This window comes from Phodopus roborovskii, unplaced genomic scaffold (assembly GCF_943737965.1).
Source record: "Phodopus roborovskii unplaced genomic scaffold, PHOROB, whole genome shotgun sequence".
Classification (NCBI taxonomy): Eukaryota; Metazoa; Chordata; class Mammalia; order Rodentia; family Cricetidae; genus Phodopus; species Phodopus roborovskii.
The window spans coordinates 3,512,873-3,530,402 of record NW_026126616.1 but is presented as its reverse complement, the minus strand read 5'-3'; the positions used below and the strand labels follow the sequence as shown (position 1 = coordinate 3,530,402).

Here is a 17,530-nt window from a genome sequence, read left to right as displayed (position 1 = left end):
CAGGCTGGAGCCGGGGAGACCGGGCGCAAGGGAGCACAGCACCAGCGGCGCGGCGCGGCGCGGCCCGGCAGAGCGCGCTCAGCACTGACTTGCGCCGCGGCTTCCCTTTCCCCCTTTTCTTTCAATACCGAGAAGGCGCCGGCGGCGGCCGCACACGCGAGCGCCACGCGAGGCTCCCGAAGCCAACCGCGGCGGGAGGAGGGGAGGGAGGAGGCGGCGCGGAGGGAAGACGATCGCCCGGGCGCCTTCCTCCGCCGCAGCTGGAGACCCGAGCGGCCTTCTGCGCGCTCCTTCTCTTTTAACTTTCCCCCGGGCCCGCGCCTCCTCTCCCCTTCCCTTCGCCCCCTTTGATCGCGCCTCTCAGTCCCGCGTACCCCTCTCGCTCTTCCCCGCGACTCCTTGACCCGGCATGGAGGGCTCTGGCAAGATGGAGAGCGGAGCGGGCCAGCAGCCGCAGCCCCCGCAGCCTTTCCTGCCTCCCGCCGCCTGCTTCTTCGCTTCGGCGGCGGCGGCGGCGCAGAGCGCGCAGCAGCAGCCGCAGCCGCAGCAGGCGCCGCAGCTGAGCCCAGGGGCCGACGGTCAGCCCTCAGGGGGCGGTCACAAGTCAGCGGCCAAGCAGGTCAAGCGCCAGCGCTCGTCCTCTCCCGAACTGATGCGCTGCAAACGCCGGCTCAATTTCAGCGGCTTCGGCTACAGCCTGCCGCAGCAGCAGCCGGCCGCCGTGGCGCGCCGCAACGAGCGCGAGCGCAACCGCGTCAAGTTGGTGAACCTGGGCTTTGCCACCCTCCGGGAGCACGTCCCCAACGGCGCGGCCAACAAGAAGATGAGCAAGGTGGAGACGCTGCGCTCCGCGGTCGAGTACATCCGAGCTCTGCAGCAGCTGCTGGACGAACACGACGCGGTGAGCGCCGCCTTCCAGGCGGGCGTCCTGTCGCCCACCATCTCCCCCAACTACTCCAACGACATGAACTCTATGGCGGGGTCTCCGGTCTCGTCCTACTCCTCCGACGAGGGATCCTATGACCCTCTCAGTCCGGAGGAACAGGAACTGCTAGACTTCACCAACTGGTTCTGAGGAGCTGTCCAGTCCTACTGGAAAAGGACTTTGAAAGTAGGTAGGTTTCCTTTGGGGCTGGGCCCCCTTCCCCCTTTTTGAGGGTCCATGGAGGGTAGGGGATGTCTCCAGGAATGAGGACGGGTTGCTATTGCTGTTAGCTTGTCTGTTTCAAATCCTAATTTGTTAGTTTGAAAGTGGCCTGCCCAAGTTTCCAAGGAACTGAGGGTGAGGTGCCAAGACCCTAGGTACTCAGCCCCGGGACTGACTTGTCCAAAGAGATGCTTTACCTGACAGACTCCACCCAAGCCTCCACATCCTCTACCATTACCCTCCATATTTATACTAACCTCTCTTGTTTCTGTTACAGAGCGACAGCAGATCCTGTGTCTTTAGTGTTTCTCGCCAAGGACATTGAGAGGGAGGAAGAAAACAAACAAACCAGACGGCCAACGTCCAGGGGCAAATGACTACGATGCAATGTTCTCTGCAAACAGGGTCGGGCTCCAAACCGTAACTGTGCACGCCAATCATTCCCAGACACGAGAAGAGTGACTGGTCACAGGCGGTGTGTAAAAGCAGCGGATTTTTTTCCTAGAATAAGAGTCACACGCACCCTCTAGCAACTCCCAGCCAACTACTAACAGTCAGGGTTGAAAGCACTTGCCTGTGCCTTCACCTCTCAGCCGTCTAGGGAAACCAAGTCTTAGCCCTGGGGACCTAGGTTGATGTCTTTCCTTAGTAAGCCCCATCCCAGCCAGCTGTGGGCTTTCATCTGCAGTGAAGCAGCTACGCTATATCACACTCAGTTCTTGGACAACCTTTCCTTTATCCCGGTGGCCTCCTCCCCAGATCCTAATTCTCCCAGTCTTTGCTTCTGTTTTTGTCATAGAATGCTTCCAATCTTTGTGAATTTTTTTATTATAAGAAAAAAAATCTATTTGTATCTATCCTAACCAGTTTGGGGATATATTAAGATATTTTTGTACATAAGAAAGAGAGAGAGAAATTTATAGAAGTTTTGTACAAATGGTTTAAAATGTGTATATCTTGATACTTTAACATGTAATGCGATTACCTCTGCATACTTTAGATATGTAGTCCATCTTAAAATTGCCATCCCCCCCCCCGGTGTGGTTTTGTAAAGAACTCCCCTCACAGGTGAGATCTAAATGCCACCAGAATGACTTCAGCACCAATGTGTCTTACTTCATAGAAACGTTGTTAATGTATTAATGATGCTATTAAAAACTGTTCACGGGGAACAAAGTTTATGCAGCTACTGTCCAAACGCAAAGTGGCATCCAGTTGATTTCCATGGGTTGCCTTTTGGAAATTTCTACCACTGCCTTTTTTTTTTTTTCTTACTGTTTTATTACAAACTCACAAAAACATGTATAACCCTGTTTTATACAAACTAGTTTTGTAATAAAACTTTTTTTCCTTTTTTTATAAAAAAGAGAGAGAGAAAAAATGACCAGCTGCCTCTAAGTCTTCGTCTTCTTTGGCTCTGATGCTCCTGGCTAAGCTATCGAAATACGCAAGGGGGGGGGGTGGAGGGTGGCGCCGAGGGTGCTCAGTTGCAGAAAAGGGGGGATGAGTGGTCCAGCCAGTCCTTCTCCAGTGGTAACTTTGTGAGCATTGCCTGTGGGGTCCCCTTCTGTTTTATTCCCCATGCCTGTATACAGCTTGCAGGGAAATAGACTGCAATTCCTAGTTGTATCATCCTACCACACATTATGCATTAGAACAAAACAAAAACCAAATAATAACCTGGGCAGGGCCACCCTTCCTCTCCCTTCCCTCTCTCAGCCCACGTGAGGCTATCACTGTGGGGAGATGGAAGGCTTGGAAGGACAGTGCTGAAAGCTGGGGCATGGAATGGGTCTCCCTCGCCACAAACAAACCCTGTGGGATGGACTCTTCACTCTCACGTCTACACACATAACCCCCCAATATATACATCTGCCCCCCCAATATACACACTTTCCATTCTGAGTCGAAGTAAAGGACCCATATGATAAAAATTCCCCGCAGAAGGAATTGGACTTGAATATGCAAATGTAGTACAAATGTGTGGTCGCTTTGAGAAGCCAGCCCATCTAAGCCTGTGGCTCTATCCCCATAGCGTGAGCAGCGTGTAAAAGTACCCAATTACCAAGATTCAAAAAGAAATTGGTGGGGTTTTGGCTGGCTCGCTTCTTGTCAGTTACCAAGGACGTGCTTAGAATCCTACTCGACCTCTAGCAGGCTCCTTGCTCGCTGCCTGCATCACTTGCAGATTCAGTTTGCGTGTCTTCAGCCAAGCGGAAAACCAGGCGCAAAATGCATCTTACAAAACCCAACAAAGAGCTGGGAGCCGGCACGTCTTCCAGAGTTAAAAATCCAGTTTGTGTTGGTATATCTATACCATTTAGCGGCTCAGAATGACCATTTTTAAAAGCCACTATGCGTGGAGCATGCCACAGAGTCTGATGTCATTTTGCTAAATGACCCTCTATAGAATGCACATGGAGGCTTCGGTCCCTTTCATAGAGATGGGCGTAATTAAGGGGGAAAAAATCAGTAAATTCCCCATCGCCATAAATAATCGGACTTTCTGCCAGCAGTGGGCCAATTTAGAGCTTACTCAAGGAAGCAATGCTCCTATGGCACTGGCTTTGTATATTATTTGGAAGACTGGAGTTAGGCACTCCCCTCCTCTCTCCATTCCCTTCCTATTTGATTTAGCTGCTTAAGGTATGCAAAGAAAGTGTTGCAAGTCCTTTATGGCTATGAATATAACATAAGGATAATGTTTCAACCTCTACAAAAGGGATTTTTCCCCCTCTTTTGCCTGCAAGGACAGGTGTTCTTTTACCCCCTTCTGAATGAGAAACATCGAGTCTTGGTTAAAACTCTGGGCAAAGAAAGTTAGCCAGTTGTTTGCCACAATGTGAAGGCAAACTCCAAAAATTCACAACACACACACACACACACACACACACACACACACACACAATTTTGCTGAAGCTAGGAATGGGCAAAATCTCATTACATCTGCTCTAATCGCTTAGCAACACAAAGCCAGGGCTTGTGCAGCGAAGGGAAGCCATTCACAGCGCTCTGACAGGCCGCATTCAGCCAGCATTAGTCAGCTTCATAAATCACCGCTGCCCATTGGCTGTGCAGCGGGGCTTAGGGCTGTCAGGGAAATACAAAATGTAGACCCCAGTGGCCAGCAATCGCACACCCTCTGCCCCGTTTTAAGCCTGGGGGGGGGGACACTCTGGGGAAGACTTGGTTTGTTTTATTGACTGAGAAACCTTACCTATTCCGTAAACAGCCTTGGAGACCACGACCACTAGTTAAAGCTGGAAACTGGCCTGCAGTAGGGGAGGAGAAGTTAGGAAGCATAGTGGGGTGAGGGGGAGAGGGAAGAAGGGAGGGAGTTAGTGGGAGGAGAGGGAGGGAGGGAAGGAGGGAGAGAGGGGGAGGGAGGGCCATTGGGGAGCTGGTTGCATAGCTACTCCTCAGCCTGTGATGGCTACTGGGCCACGTGTCTCATCTCCCAAATTAGGCCTTTCAATTACCTGGTTAGTTCCCCTATGCATGGGGAACTAACCAGGTAGACCAATTATATATATATATATATATATATATATATATATATATATACATATATATATACACACACACACGCACACACATACACACACACACATATATATATATATACACACACACACATATATATATATATACACACACACACACACACATATATATATACACACACACACGCGCGCACACACACACACACACACACACATATATATATATACACACACACACACACACACACATATATATACACACACACGCACACACACACACACACACATATATATATACACACACACACGCACACACACACACACACACATATATATATATACACACGCACACACACACACACACACACACATATATATATATACACACACACACGCACACGCACGCGCACACACACGCGCACACACACACGCACACATATATAACACACACACACACACACACACATATATATATATATCTCCTAGAATTTCAAAGGCGAATAGGACTGACACGGGGTGATGGGGGTGGGGATGGGGGTATCTCCACTCTACCTTCTTCCATGGGGACATTCCAACACCCACCAGGAAGGAACAACCCGATTCCTTGTTACCCACAAAAAGTACATTAAAGGGATCTAGTAAATGCCATTATGGTGGAAATTGCAGGCTCTGTGTAAATATGCCTGCGTGTTCTTCCCAGCTAGTTATCATGGGAACTAATCAATGTGTCTAAGTCACAGTCCATGCTGGATTTGTACCAACATCCCACACAGAATGATTTCTAAGAGTCAGAGCAGGCCAAAGGCGATTTTCTTTAGAAGTCCCGGCTTGCATCACTCCTACAAGATGCCTTCCCAGGTTGCCCTTCCTCTGACTTTTCCTCCTGTCACTCACCTTCAGTCGCCGACCCTTCTTTTTCTCCCTAGGATTTAAGCGTGTGTGAGAAAATTCCGTGTTTTTGCTTTGTGGTGTGCTTGTTGGGACTTGCCACGTGTGCTGTAGTGAGCTCTGTGCATAAGGACAGGGACTTCACCTGCCTTGCTCATTATCACCTCCCTTGGCTTGGAGAGGAGAACCTGGGCGGTCCACAGTGACTAACTTTTGTGTCCCATCTGCCTTCTTTAACACCCAGATTTTTTTTTATCTGTCTTTTTCTGCCCCTGTGTCTGGGCGAGCTGACACAGAACCCTGCCAGAGCTCTGCCTCTCTCTGGCCTTCCTGCTGGGTTTGGCCAGGGAGAGGCCAGAAGAGAAGGTCACAAGGTAGGAAGGGAGACAATTTGGGGTGACCCTATTCTCTTATTCACTTGCTCTGGAGGTGCAAGCTCCTTGTACTAAGGCCATGGCTTGCCAACTTGTTGCTGATGCTCAGTACTCTTGCAGACTCACAGGTGATGGACAGCAGTTCCCTGTGGCTAACACACTCTGCAGTTCAGTTGCTGCCTGACCATTAACTCTCCCTTCCTTTAAGGACCCCTTATGGGCTATCTTCTGCTGCCGCTGACGGCTTCTTAACCATCATACCTCAGGAGCTAATGGATGGATTGCTTTGTGAAAGATTTTTCAGGGTTCTCAAGTAAGAGACTTTCTAAGGTTGACATAAACTCCCTTCATCATCATCTCTGGGAAATGACTCCATCTTTTGGACCAGCAATGACTTAACCAACCGCAAGTTTGAAGAAGTTAGTTACACGTTTCATGAGAGTGGAGTGGAATAAAAGGGATGGATAGCAAATGAAAGGCCCTCAGAGCTGCCAGTGGCTGTCTTTCAACCGCCTGATTCCCCCTTCATCTTTTGGAACCTTGTATGGAGATGGCCTTACCTTACTTTGCTTGTATGGAGATGGCCTTACTTACAGGTAAGGTAAGCAAAGTCTGAGGCAGGCGGGGCCACCCACATCCTCACTTAAAAGTGGACGGGCAATGATGACATCCACCCAGCATTTCCAGGGCTTCAATGTCATTACTCTAGGAAGCATGTCTTATTCAACTTAATAAAAAATAAACCAAAACGCTAAGGATGCTGCTCTCTCTCACTAAAGCCAGTGACCGCGTGTTTCCCTGTTCTTACTGCTTTGAGGCCCCCGACCTTCCCTCCTCTACTCTTAGGCCGAGAAATGTCTGTTTACAGATTTCTCCCAGAAGTACAAAAGGATGAAAGTACGTGGGTTTCCCGACACTGACGTTCTTTCCTCACTGCGTGTGAGAATGGCTGGGTTCTAGGGTCCAAGTTATATGCGTTCTTCCTTTGTATGCAAGATTAGGTTGTTACAAAAGAGGGTGTGTAGGTTAATGGCAGGAAGCAAGTTGCAGTGTGCAGCGCTAGCCCTGAGCGCGTGTCGGGCTTAATGATTTATTCAAGCTGCAGCGCATCCGGGAGTTGATTGGCTGCAGGCATGTGTCTGCTGTCAGATGCGTGCGCTGGGGACTTGCTGAGCTACCTGATCCCGAGAGAGTGACCAAGAGAGGCGGAGTGGGGCAGGTGGCGGGAGGGCAGATTGGGAACCCAATCAGAGGGAGGTGTGAAAAGGAGGGATAGGTTGGAGGTGAAATTCGGACCAAAGGAATTGGAGGGGGGCAGTGGGAAGAGGGAAACAGGAGAGAGGGAGAGGAGGGGGAGAGGAAGGAATGAAGAAGGGCTCTGAGAATGAGGGCTAGAGGTTGCAGAGCCCAGTGGGACACGCTCCAGAATCTCGGGCAGCGCGCGCCCCTCTGCAGGCGGCCAGCCGCTCACAAAGCAGCCTTTGATGCAGTGGCTACCAAGGCTATTTTGGGGATGAGCTGGGAAAAAGCCACCAACCCACGCTTCTTTAAGTGAGTCACTTTCTGTTAAGTGCCATGTAGAGGGTTGGGCCCTGAGTCTGGGCTGTCCTGCACCGGATGTGGGTGCAGAAGACAAAAGCTCTCCACCTGCCAGAGAAACTAGGGCACTTGGGGACCGTCTCTCCCCGATTCCAGACCCCACAGGATGGTCGGTCCTTCTGCTCTGCAGCCCCAGGACCAAAGCACTTGGGCTGCATCTTTCTGGAACTGTCCTTGTCATCGACCCCACCTTCTTCCTCCCTTCACTCCCCGTTCACACACACACATTCACCACTTCCGGTGTAAAATCTCAACAGCAAAACCGAACATTTCTATATTGCAGCTGCTTCAGCCAATAAGCCCCTTGGAAGAGAGGGGTGTGGAGGGGAAGAGAGGAAGACCGCCTCAGAAAAGCTTGGCTCTGGAGACTCCGATAGGAAAATCTGCCCTCTGTGTGCACTGGCAGAGATAGAGTTGTTCAGAATGGAGAGGCAGCAGACAGAAGGGTGGCCTTGGTGTTGGGGGGTTGAAAATTCTGTCAACAGCCTCCACTATCTAGAAGATTCAGACGGAAATAAAGAGGGCGTGTGCCCCTCCCCTCAGAGAGTCCACACAGCTCGGCCTCCCCCAGCTATCTTTCTTTACTAGAAAAACAGTCTGTCTCCATTGTCCAGGTGCCAGCAGAGCCTTTGGCGAAAGAGAGGCCTGCCAGCCCTCTGATCAAACTCAAAGGTTAGTTAAAAGACAAAACCAGCTGAAAAGTCTTCATGAATAACCCTGGGCCACCCCCCAACCCCCAGCTCGCCAGCTCAGTGTAGGGCAAGCCCTGCTCAATGCTGAGCGCTTCTCGCCTAAGTCAGAATTTCACAGAAAAACCCAGAAGAAAAGCTCCCACAATTAGGGGTCGCCTGTCAGAAAACATTAACGCCTTCCTCTCCTAGCCTGTCAGGCATGCTGCACACACAAACCGCCATGGCGAATTGGCCCTCCACCCCTTGAAGTCGCCAGCCAAAGGAGCAAGGATTTGCAAGCCAAAGGAGCTGGGGTCTGCAGGAGTGTTGTTTCTGTTAAGAGTTTTGGTGCCTGGAGATGTCCCCAGCTTCCACTTTCTGCTCAAGGAGGGGTCACAACAGGTAGCCCTACAAGTATACAGTTCTTGCCCACCAAAGCTGCAAGGTATCACCTTTTTGTTTGTTTTATAAGGGAGAGGTTAAAATAAGCATATCATGACTATATTCTTTTTCTTTTGTTTTGTTTATCCTCCCCTGGGGGGGGGGGCTTTAGACAGGGTCTCTCTATATAGCCTATGGCTGTCTTGGAACTCTTTATGTAAACCAGGCCATTCTTGGACTCACAAAGATCTGCCTGTTTCTGCCTCCTTAGTGCTAGGATTACATATGTGAACCACCATGTCTGTGGATGACCATATTCTCCAGGCATCTTGTTTATGGTTAGAGCAGTCCTTTAAGATGGTATATTTCTCTAGCATGTGCCATCTATTATAGTCACCTGATAGGTGAAAAACAGTGGGTCAGTGAGGCAATATGACTTATCCAGGGCCACACACCTATAGGTGGTGGCAGAGACAGACTCTGAACGCAGGCCTGCCCATCTCCAAATTCTGCAGACCTTCCAGCATAATCTGCAGGGAGCAATAAGACCCACATGTATTCCTAAAGGTATTACCTGCACATGAGCGTGTGCTTTGCCATCTTCTGTACAGTGGCAGGTGTTATGGTTTGAATGTAAATTTCCCCAGCACGGGGATATGTGTTTGAATACTGGGTATCCCGGTGGATGGTGCTGTTTGGGGGGTTGTGAAGCCTTTGGGACATGGAGGGACCAGCAGATAGAAGGAGGGATCCTTAAGGGATAGGTCTTGAGAGTTGTGGTCATTCTTCTGATCTAGCTGTATTTCCTGTCCTGCCGCCACAGACACACGTTGAGTTCTGCTACCATGACTGACTGGGGCCATGGAACTGCAAGCCAAGAGAAACCTCTCTTCTCTCATGTTGTTTCTACCCGGTGCTTTGTCCCGGCAGTGCGGAAGCTAATGCACTAAGAGCATCTCCTTTCGAGTAGGGTTTGCCCCAGGCATGAGCTTGTGAAAGGAAGGGGAGAGGGGAGGAAAGGAGAAGGGGAAGGAAGGGACTCTTTAGAAAGACATTGGGATTTTCTTTAAACTTTGTTCTGTTCTGGGAGATACTTGATTCTGAGTCAAGAGATCCCCTTAGGGCTCCAGGGGTTTGGTTATCAGTTATCTTGGTGAATCCTTACTTGCTAGGACTGTGGTGAAACCAGAATAAAATAAACTGTGAAAGTGCTTCACATGAAATCATTGTAGATGCTCAAAAAAAAAAAAAATGTCAGTTAAAAATGAGACGGAAGCCGGTCTTTTATTTTTATGTACGAAGAAAACACATTCCATGCGTGCATGCAGCAACATCTATAAAAACACACGCACAACTACAACCAAGTTACACAGAGTGTTCCAGGGTGCTGGGTTCTGTGCTGTTCCTGCCGCTGCTGCTGCAAGAGGAGACTTCCTACAGGAGCAGTGGAGGCTGCGTGCTGCTTACTTTTCCATAGCGAGGCAGGTGGATCATTGTCAGCCACTTCAAGGAAGAGAAAATGGAGGAAACGGACACTAGCCATTTGAACCAGGCACGTCTCTCGCCCCCTCTTAGGATCTTTTTGGTATCCTCTTCACATTTTAGAGTGAGTCCGATTACGGATGTCCTCCACAGGCATCGGGAGGAAACGTCAGAAAACCACACACAGAGATTTAGGAGATAACCATGAATCCCATTGAATCATGGTAAATTCTTTTAGATTTGGTCCTTTAACTCCAGCATTGGCATCAGGATCCGTTTCTGATTCTACCTACTGATTAACTGTTTCAGTTTCCAAACACCAATAAAGACAGACAGGGTTAAGAGAAGCTACCATCTAATCAAATATGTTTAATGGTGCCAAAGTTGTCCGGCTTCTCCATCTCATGCTGTTTGTTGTGTGGTGCTTCGGTTTCCAGACATCTTGGTTGTCTCGTGTTTTCCTCTTACCTCTTTCTCTAGGAAAGCAAGCGTCTTTGCCTTCAGAGTCACAGCCATCATCTCATGGACCACTGGCTGAAACGATGGAGGTACAGAGAAACAAGAGTGTGTTCATGTGTTGCCTGAATGCCCTGAGATTATAGTAATGTGTGAAATATGGATTGATCTGATGAGCAAGACTCTGGCCTTTGCCACACAAGCATCTGAGCTAGGACATCTTATGTGGATATCGGAGAGTTGGAAGAATCATACCAATCATGGGCCAGGCAAACTAGTAGTAAGTTCTTTGCATTCAAAACCCATGAAAAACCACAAGGACCAAATGTTTTAGCCCTGGGAAGACCAAACAAGGCCGGTTCAGCTTCAGCCTCAGAACATACTCATACCTCCACTACCTGGAGTAATGCCACCCTTGGAGGATACATCACTTGGAATCAGTAGTAACATCATTCTTCTCTAAACCACCTCCTGCTGAAGTAACCCAAAGGCACCTGACTTATGCCCTTTACACCCTCCCCAATGTCACCCTGCTTCACTGGGCACATAAATTAGGGACATTTACTAGGTGACATCTAAGCAAGGTATTTACTCCTGTGAGCAGCTCATTTGTTATCAGAGATTGTCTTAAAAAGACAACAAATCTGCTATTTCTGATATAATTCTGGGTACTTGCTTATGAGGAAAAATAATCAGACAAGTTCAAAGCACAGATAGAAGACAGTATTTTTGCAGATTTTTTAAAAAATAATGCTAAATATATGAAGTTAGTTGAAACTTTAAAATACTGGTTCACATAATTATTTGCATGGTCTCGACATTATGTACAGTTCCAAAGAATTTTTATTACTAAAGTTTTGATTATTTAAAACAATTTTTAAACTTAAATATGTTGATCACATTCTTCCCCTTCTTGAAATCCTTTCAGATCTGCTTCCCCTCCGTATACACCCAATTTCAGTTCTTTCTCAATAAACAAATAAATAAACCCCAATATGAAAATATAACTGCCCCAAACCAAGAAAACGAAATCAACACCCACCTCCAATAAAACAACCACACTGTAACCAAATAAATGCGCGTGCGCGCACACACACTCTCACACACACACACACACCAACAAAACAAAAGCTGTGGAGACCATTATATGTTAGGTTACCAACTTCTGAATGTGAGCTGTCCTGGAGTGGTCGATATGCCTAGTGTCACTCTATTGGAGACAATGAATTTCCCTTTCCCTCTCTCCACAAGTGTAAGTTACAATTCAGTTGTTAACTTTTACCCCAGCGGCTATATTTTCATTGATTCATTTATTCATTCATCCATTCTTCCATTTAAATATAAAAATAAAATACAATAAGACAAAAACTTTCATATTACTGTCCATTGATTTCATTACTAAATCTACAAATACTTTCTCAGATAAGCCACCAAAATGCAGCACTGAAATTACACGCCAGCCGGCCCCATCCCTCACAGGTGGTGAGGTAAGACAGAGAATCCAACTCTAGCAGTCACGTATTTAAGAACCTTTTGTTTTCTATAATGTAACTTTAAATGGTGATGAACGCGGGTGACATGTTAGCCCCCTGTGTAATTTGCAAAGGCCTCTTTCTTTTCCTCTTTTGCTACGTTCAACACATGAAAATTTTTACAACCAGTTTGGCATGTACACAATTCTGTTCTCAGGACAAATCTATAGGAAGAAAACTGCATTGTCAGAGAAAATCGGAAAGGTTGGATCAATTATGGTTTCATCAGCAGTGTGAGTATCAACTTCCATACAAATCACTGCACATTGCTAAACTTTAAACAAACAATATTGCCAATTGGTGCTTGTTTATTTTTAAAAAAGCAAATATGTTCAATGTATACATCTACAAGAATGTCCGAATGTGATGCAAAAGTTTTAATGAACAATAAAATACCAAACCACCACAACAAATGTGATAAACAAGAAAAACAGTGACCTCATTTTCTTGTTCAGCTTGTCTTACTTCACTGAAGACATTGAATTTGGGTCATATTCACTATTATTGGTGATTCTCATTGGTGGCTGGCATGGGATGGATTAGAATAAATGGGAGGAGAGCTTTGTTAAAAATTTCTCAGACCTTTAAGCAATAGGTGGCTTTGATAGAAATCAGTGGAGGGGCAGCTATGTAATACAACCATTGTGTGGGGAGAATATACCAAATTACCAACTCTAGAAATGCAGCTTTCAGTCGCTTAGAAAAGCCACCTGTACCATAGAGGTCACATATGTATTCCATACATTTATTTCTCCAAGTTACTTGGGTCGACCATCCCTGATGCTCATCCATAGGAACTGAATGGAGAGAATTGCTTTGGATTCTGATTCCCCTAGTGTTCTGCTCCCCCCCTGCTCTGCCTCTTCCCATTCAAGTTGACCTCCTAGCCCTGGCCCCCACATGCTGCTAGCCTGGAGAAGAAAGCCATTTCCATTGGCCTTGGCTGCCTGGGGAGATCTATATTACTCCTGGGAAGACAAGAGCTGTCCCCATCTTGCTAGAGTGTGAAATTCGGTTTTGATTGCAAAGGGAAGCCATTTCAACGGGATTACACCGTGACCATGTAGATTCAACTCAGCCATATGGCCTGGGGATGAGCTTTCCTACTGTCAGGTAACAGCACATTGCTAATGACGTGGTGATGACATTTTCAAATGAAAAATAAAGCCACCTGGACAGGAATAAAAGAGGCCAGAAAAAATGACAAGGCGCTGGTAAGTATTAGCAGAGCCTTTTTCTCCACTGGCTGTGAAGGGTGGAGATTTGTTTAATTCACACATGAACCAATGAACACAACGGTGATAAAAAGACCTCTGCCTGCTTGGCATTGGAAAATAGCATTTTCTACTTTTATCAAAAGAAACCTAGTATTGACCTGAAGAGGTTGCTTATCCTCACATAGCCCCATTTTATTCACCTGATGAGAGGAGGTATAAACACTCACAAAGCCATCAAAAAAAAAAAAAAAAAAAAAAAGTGTGAAGCTGCTTCTGAACTACAACTGATGTACAAACAGGGACAACCAGACTTTTAAAAAAATTTGTCACAAGAAAGAGGAACTCTAGTCTTTAAATTAAAAAGGGGGCCTTGGCTACTTTACAGAGTTACCGAACATACTAAATCCAGGGATGGAGCATGGGCCTTAGAAGTGAGGCTCAAGGCAACCCAAACCATCTGTTGCCCGGACTAGTCATATCAGGTTACGATCTCTGTTACACCAAGGTTTGCACAAACACTATCCCCAGGCCTAGGCACTGGATGCTAATGGTGTCACCATCCACAACCTGCATGGTTGACATAGCCCTGCATGCCATCATAACAACCCTGGCTTCTCCTCATCCCTGCTTCTTTGTCCCATTTCCATCATGCCCACATCCTCGCAGGGTTGGATATCATTGCTGGTTAAAGTGTAGATGTAAGGGAGGCAAGGAAAATGGACACCCCGACCTTTGCTAATACCCAAGGAAGGTTATTCAGGTGCTGGCCAGGCCAAAACCAAAGCAACAAATATTAACAAGTCTTCCTATTTTCTTATTCCTAAGACTTCTAAAGGTCTTAATTCGGCTCTCATTAATAGCCAGTTGGCTCTGAAAACAAATGTTTACTGCAAGAACATGCTTAATTTGCTTTCCAAATCTGGTTGTATATTGCCATCCACACAACATTTTCAACCAGAAACCCAAGTTATTTGCCATTTTCTCCATCCATTTTCCAGTAGCCATCACTTAGTCCAAAGGTTTTTGTGTGAGGTCTGAAAATTCTCCTCTTACATAGGTTAATGATTTATAGGCATTAGGTTTTATATTTAAAGATATTTGTCTATGAAGGTATCTAGAATTTGAAGGAAGTATCATTAGCATATAATTTAAAGCATAACAAATGTATTGTTGAAAATAATTTACTTCTCTGTTTCTAGACATTTTTAGGTCATTTACATTCAGCTCCTACGTTCTGAACCCTGCTACTTCCACTCTTGTTCTCCTGGGACCGCTGCTTCTTACTTAGTGTCCTGATCCGTGTCGTTCTCCATCTATCTGCTACATCGTGGCTGCCAGAGTGCTTTGAAAATAACATACAGACTACATGAGTGCTATCGGAGTGGGACCGTATATCATTATATCTCTTGTTTTAGAAACTTCATCGTTGTCTCATTGGCCACGATAGTTTCTGCTTTACCCAGTCTATGACTTTATGGAACTCTTTCCATGCTAAATAAGGTCAGGGGTAATGCTAACTAGACAAACATGGCACCTGAACTCAATTCTCATCCTAATGAGGGACCAGGAAGTGCTTGTATGGACTAGCTTCTGTCATTAGCCCTCTTCATTATCCCCAGCCATTCTGATAGACTTTTGACTCCAGAAACAGCAAACATTGTTTTTCCTTCTCCTTCTTGCATCTTTGCGTGTAAGTAGTCTCTTTGCTGATTTGGTATCTCAAACAGTATTTCCTCCAGGAAATCTTCCTTGGTTCCATTTAAAAAAGTTAGTCCCGTTCCCCCTGATGCAAGCATGTGCTTTGTTGTTATTTGCTTCCCTTTCATGACATTGCCTAACTTCTTTAGAGTTCTTCCTTCTTTTTTGTTCTAGGAGAAAGAAATGGTTAAAGCCAAACAACTTGGAACTGTGTTTCAAATTCAGACAACCTTCTATCACCACTTTTATTTGGTAGTCTAAGAGAATGAGAAAGAGGAGACAGAGACAGAGAGAGAGAGAGAGAGAGAGAGAGAGAGAGAGAGAGAGAGAGAGAGAGATCTGTCATAGTGGCCACCAGGAGTTACAATGAGCATTTTGTAGCTTGGAGAACAATACCCCTTAAGAAAAAAGGAGCCTGAAACTCCACGATGCTTTATCTCACTCAGCTATAACAGTCTGTGAATCCTCATTAATTAATTGTCTAACAATGTTTCATGAATCTTGAAAGTAGCTGAAATAAAAGAGTTCATTAGAGTGTGCCTCATAATGGGGAAACTCAACTCACAGCACAAGAAGAGCACGATTCATTTTTAACTCTTTCGAGTCAGGAGGTCTAGGAAACAGAGAGAATAGTCTACAGCAAAATGCAGTTTCAGTCCAAAGTTGTCTTCTCAGTGCAGACCATCCTAGTAGTGAGAATAAGGGGGATGCAGGAAGGAGAGATTAGGGAATCCGGAACTGTGTGTTAAGGGAGAGAATCATTGCCATTCCCATGATATTTTTTTTCCTGTAAAAGGCATATTTCATATTTTATTTGCACACTAAGTTGTTAGACATTAGGGAATGGACTGTATTTTATGTCCCCAGTGTCTAGTGCAGAAACACAGGTGATTTTCAATGCATGTAGATTTTGATGAAATGACAGTGTTTATGATCAATGGTTGTCAATACCCCGGAAAAGCTCTACAATTGAATAGTGATGATAGTATTAAAAATGGCAACATAAATCTGCAGATTTCTGGCTAAGTCCTATATTTTGAGCAGCCAAGACTAAGGCCACTGATGGGAAGTAACTTGCTCGTGCGCTCAAGGCTTACCTATGACCTAGGTCCTATCACACTCAAGTCTTATAGTTTCAGCTCTTAGGCTCAATGACTCAAGTCCTATTTTTCCAGTTCCCTGCAAACCCTTCTCTTTTGCTGTCTTTCACAGTGACAAGGAATTTCGTTCTGTATTTTATTTTCAACTTTCCAAGCAATCTCGGCGTGCCCAGGTGTAAAGACGGAGGGGTCTCCACACTGTCCTAGCTCATTGGGGGCAGAATCCTCACTTCTGTTCTTTCTGACTCCAATTCATATACTTTTTTTTATTTGTTCTTGGAGGCCTGTTCTTCATCAAGCCATTCAGCAATTTTTAAAAATTTTACACAAATTCAATGTGTGTGTGGGTTTTGGGTGGGCTGTGGAAATTGATTTACGAGTCAACCACTTTCCTCTTTTCTTGCCATCTCTCGCTTGAGTGGTTTGTCGGCCCTGGGGCTTTTCTTTCACTGAAGGAGAATACGGTTGTCTTTGGAAGAGGTCAGCATTTCAAATTGGTGGAGTTCAACTGCAGAAATGGCATAGAACTGACAAGAAAAGACTGGGGGTTTGGAGGTCACAGACTGCATAGGTCTCGCTTAGAGTTTTCGCTTTGTGATGAACCCTGGCACCAAAATGAATTAAATAACAGGCTTAAGGACTATTGAGGGAGGACTGAATGCAAATCAAAGATAAGTAGAAGTTTTCTTTCCTAAAAGGGGAATGATTTTTTTCCTTCCCTGGCCCCCTCCATATCTGTGCCGCCAAAAGCTGCATGTTAAACATGATTTCACTGGCATTATGCAGAGTGCTTTCACTCCAGGCCGCCGTGATGGCCTATCTTGGCCTATGATTAATGACCTGCTAGGCAATTTGGAAGCCATACTAACTCCGCAGTCCACACACAAACCGTATAGTTGCATTCCTTCTGCGGATTTGCCAGGCTGTTACCAAGGGGCCGGCATAGGAGCCGGATTGCTGGAGAGATAGCCAGGCTCCTCTGCAAATGCCATTTGGGTCTTATCTTGCTGAAAAGTGCTGGGGGCAGTGGGTTCATTTACACAATTGAAAGCCTCAATCCCACAGCTTCTTTATTTCAACCCAGATTAGGGAAAACAAAACAAAACAAAAAGCCAAATCATTTACAAATAAATAAAAGAAGAAACCCTGATTTAAAATGGAACCTTTCCATGTGGTTTGTAGGCTCAGATTCTGTAGCTCGCTTAGTGGTTATTTTCAAATCTCAAACTGGATTTGCCAATGTCTAGCGTGGATAATGTCCTCTAAAAGTGAACTGAGTATTTGAAAGTCTCCGGCAGAAACAAAGGCCGTGCTTCAAGTCTGTCTATTAGTAACAGTTTGGGGACACTTGGGACAGGAAACCTGCCTAGGACAGTGAAAGGGATGCTGTAGGGCGAGTGCAGAGTGGCCAGGGGAGGGTTTAGTGCCAGCTCAGCCTGTCAATTGGTCTCTCCTCCTCCCTACACTCTGCTGTTCTCCCTG

At 46.1% G+C, this 17,530-nt stretch overlaps 1 protein-coding gene across 1 annotated transcript; it reads left to right on the top strand.

Annotated features, from left to right (window-relative positions):
* Window positions 1–317: 317 nt before the first annotated feature.
* Window positions 318–1,509, top strand: Ascl1 (achaete-scute family bHLH transcription factor 1). The gene is made up of 2 exons (XM_051206207.1): window positions 318–1,115; window positions 1,425–1,509. The coding sequence occupies exon 1, from the start codon at window positions 410–412 to the stop codon at window positions 1,073–1,075; it is 666 nt and encodes a 221-aa protein (XP_051062164.1). The 5' UTR covers window positions 318–409; the 3' UTR covers window positions 1,076–1,115; window positions 1,425–1,509.
* Window positions 1,510–17,530: the final 16,021 nt, after the last annotated feature.

Excerpts from the sequence above, each read along its gene's own strand:
- Ascl1 (XM_051206207.1), top strand. The coding sequence starts at position 410 with ATGGAGGGCTCTGGCAAGATGGAGAGCGGAGCGGGCCAGCAGCCGCAG.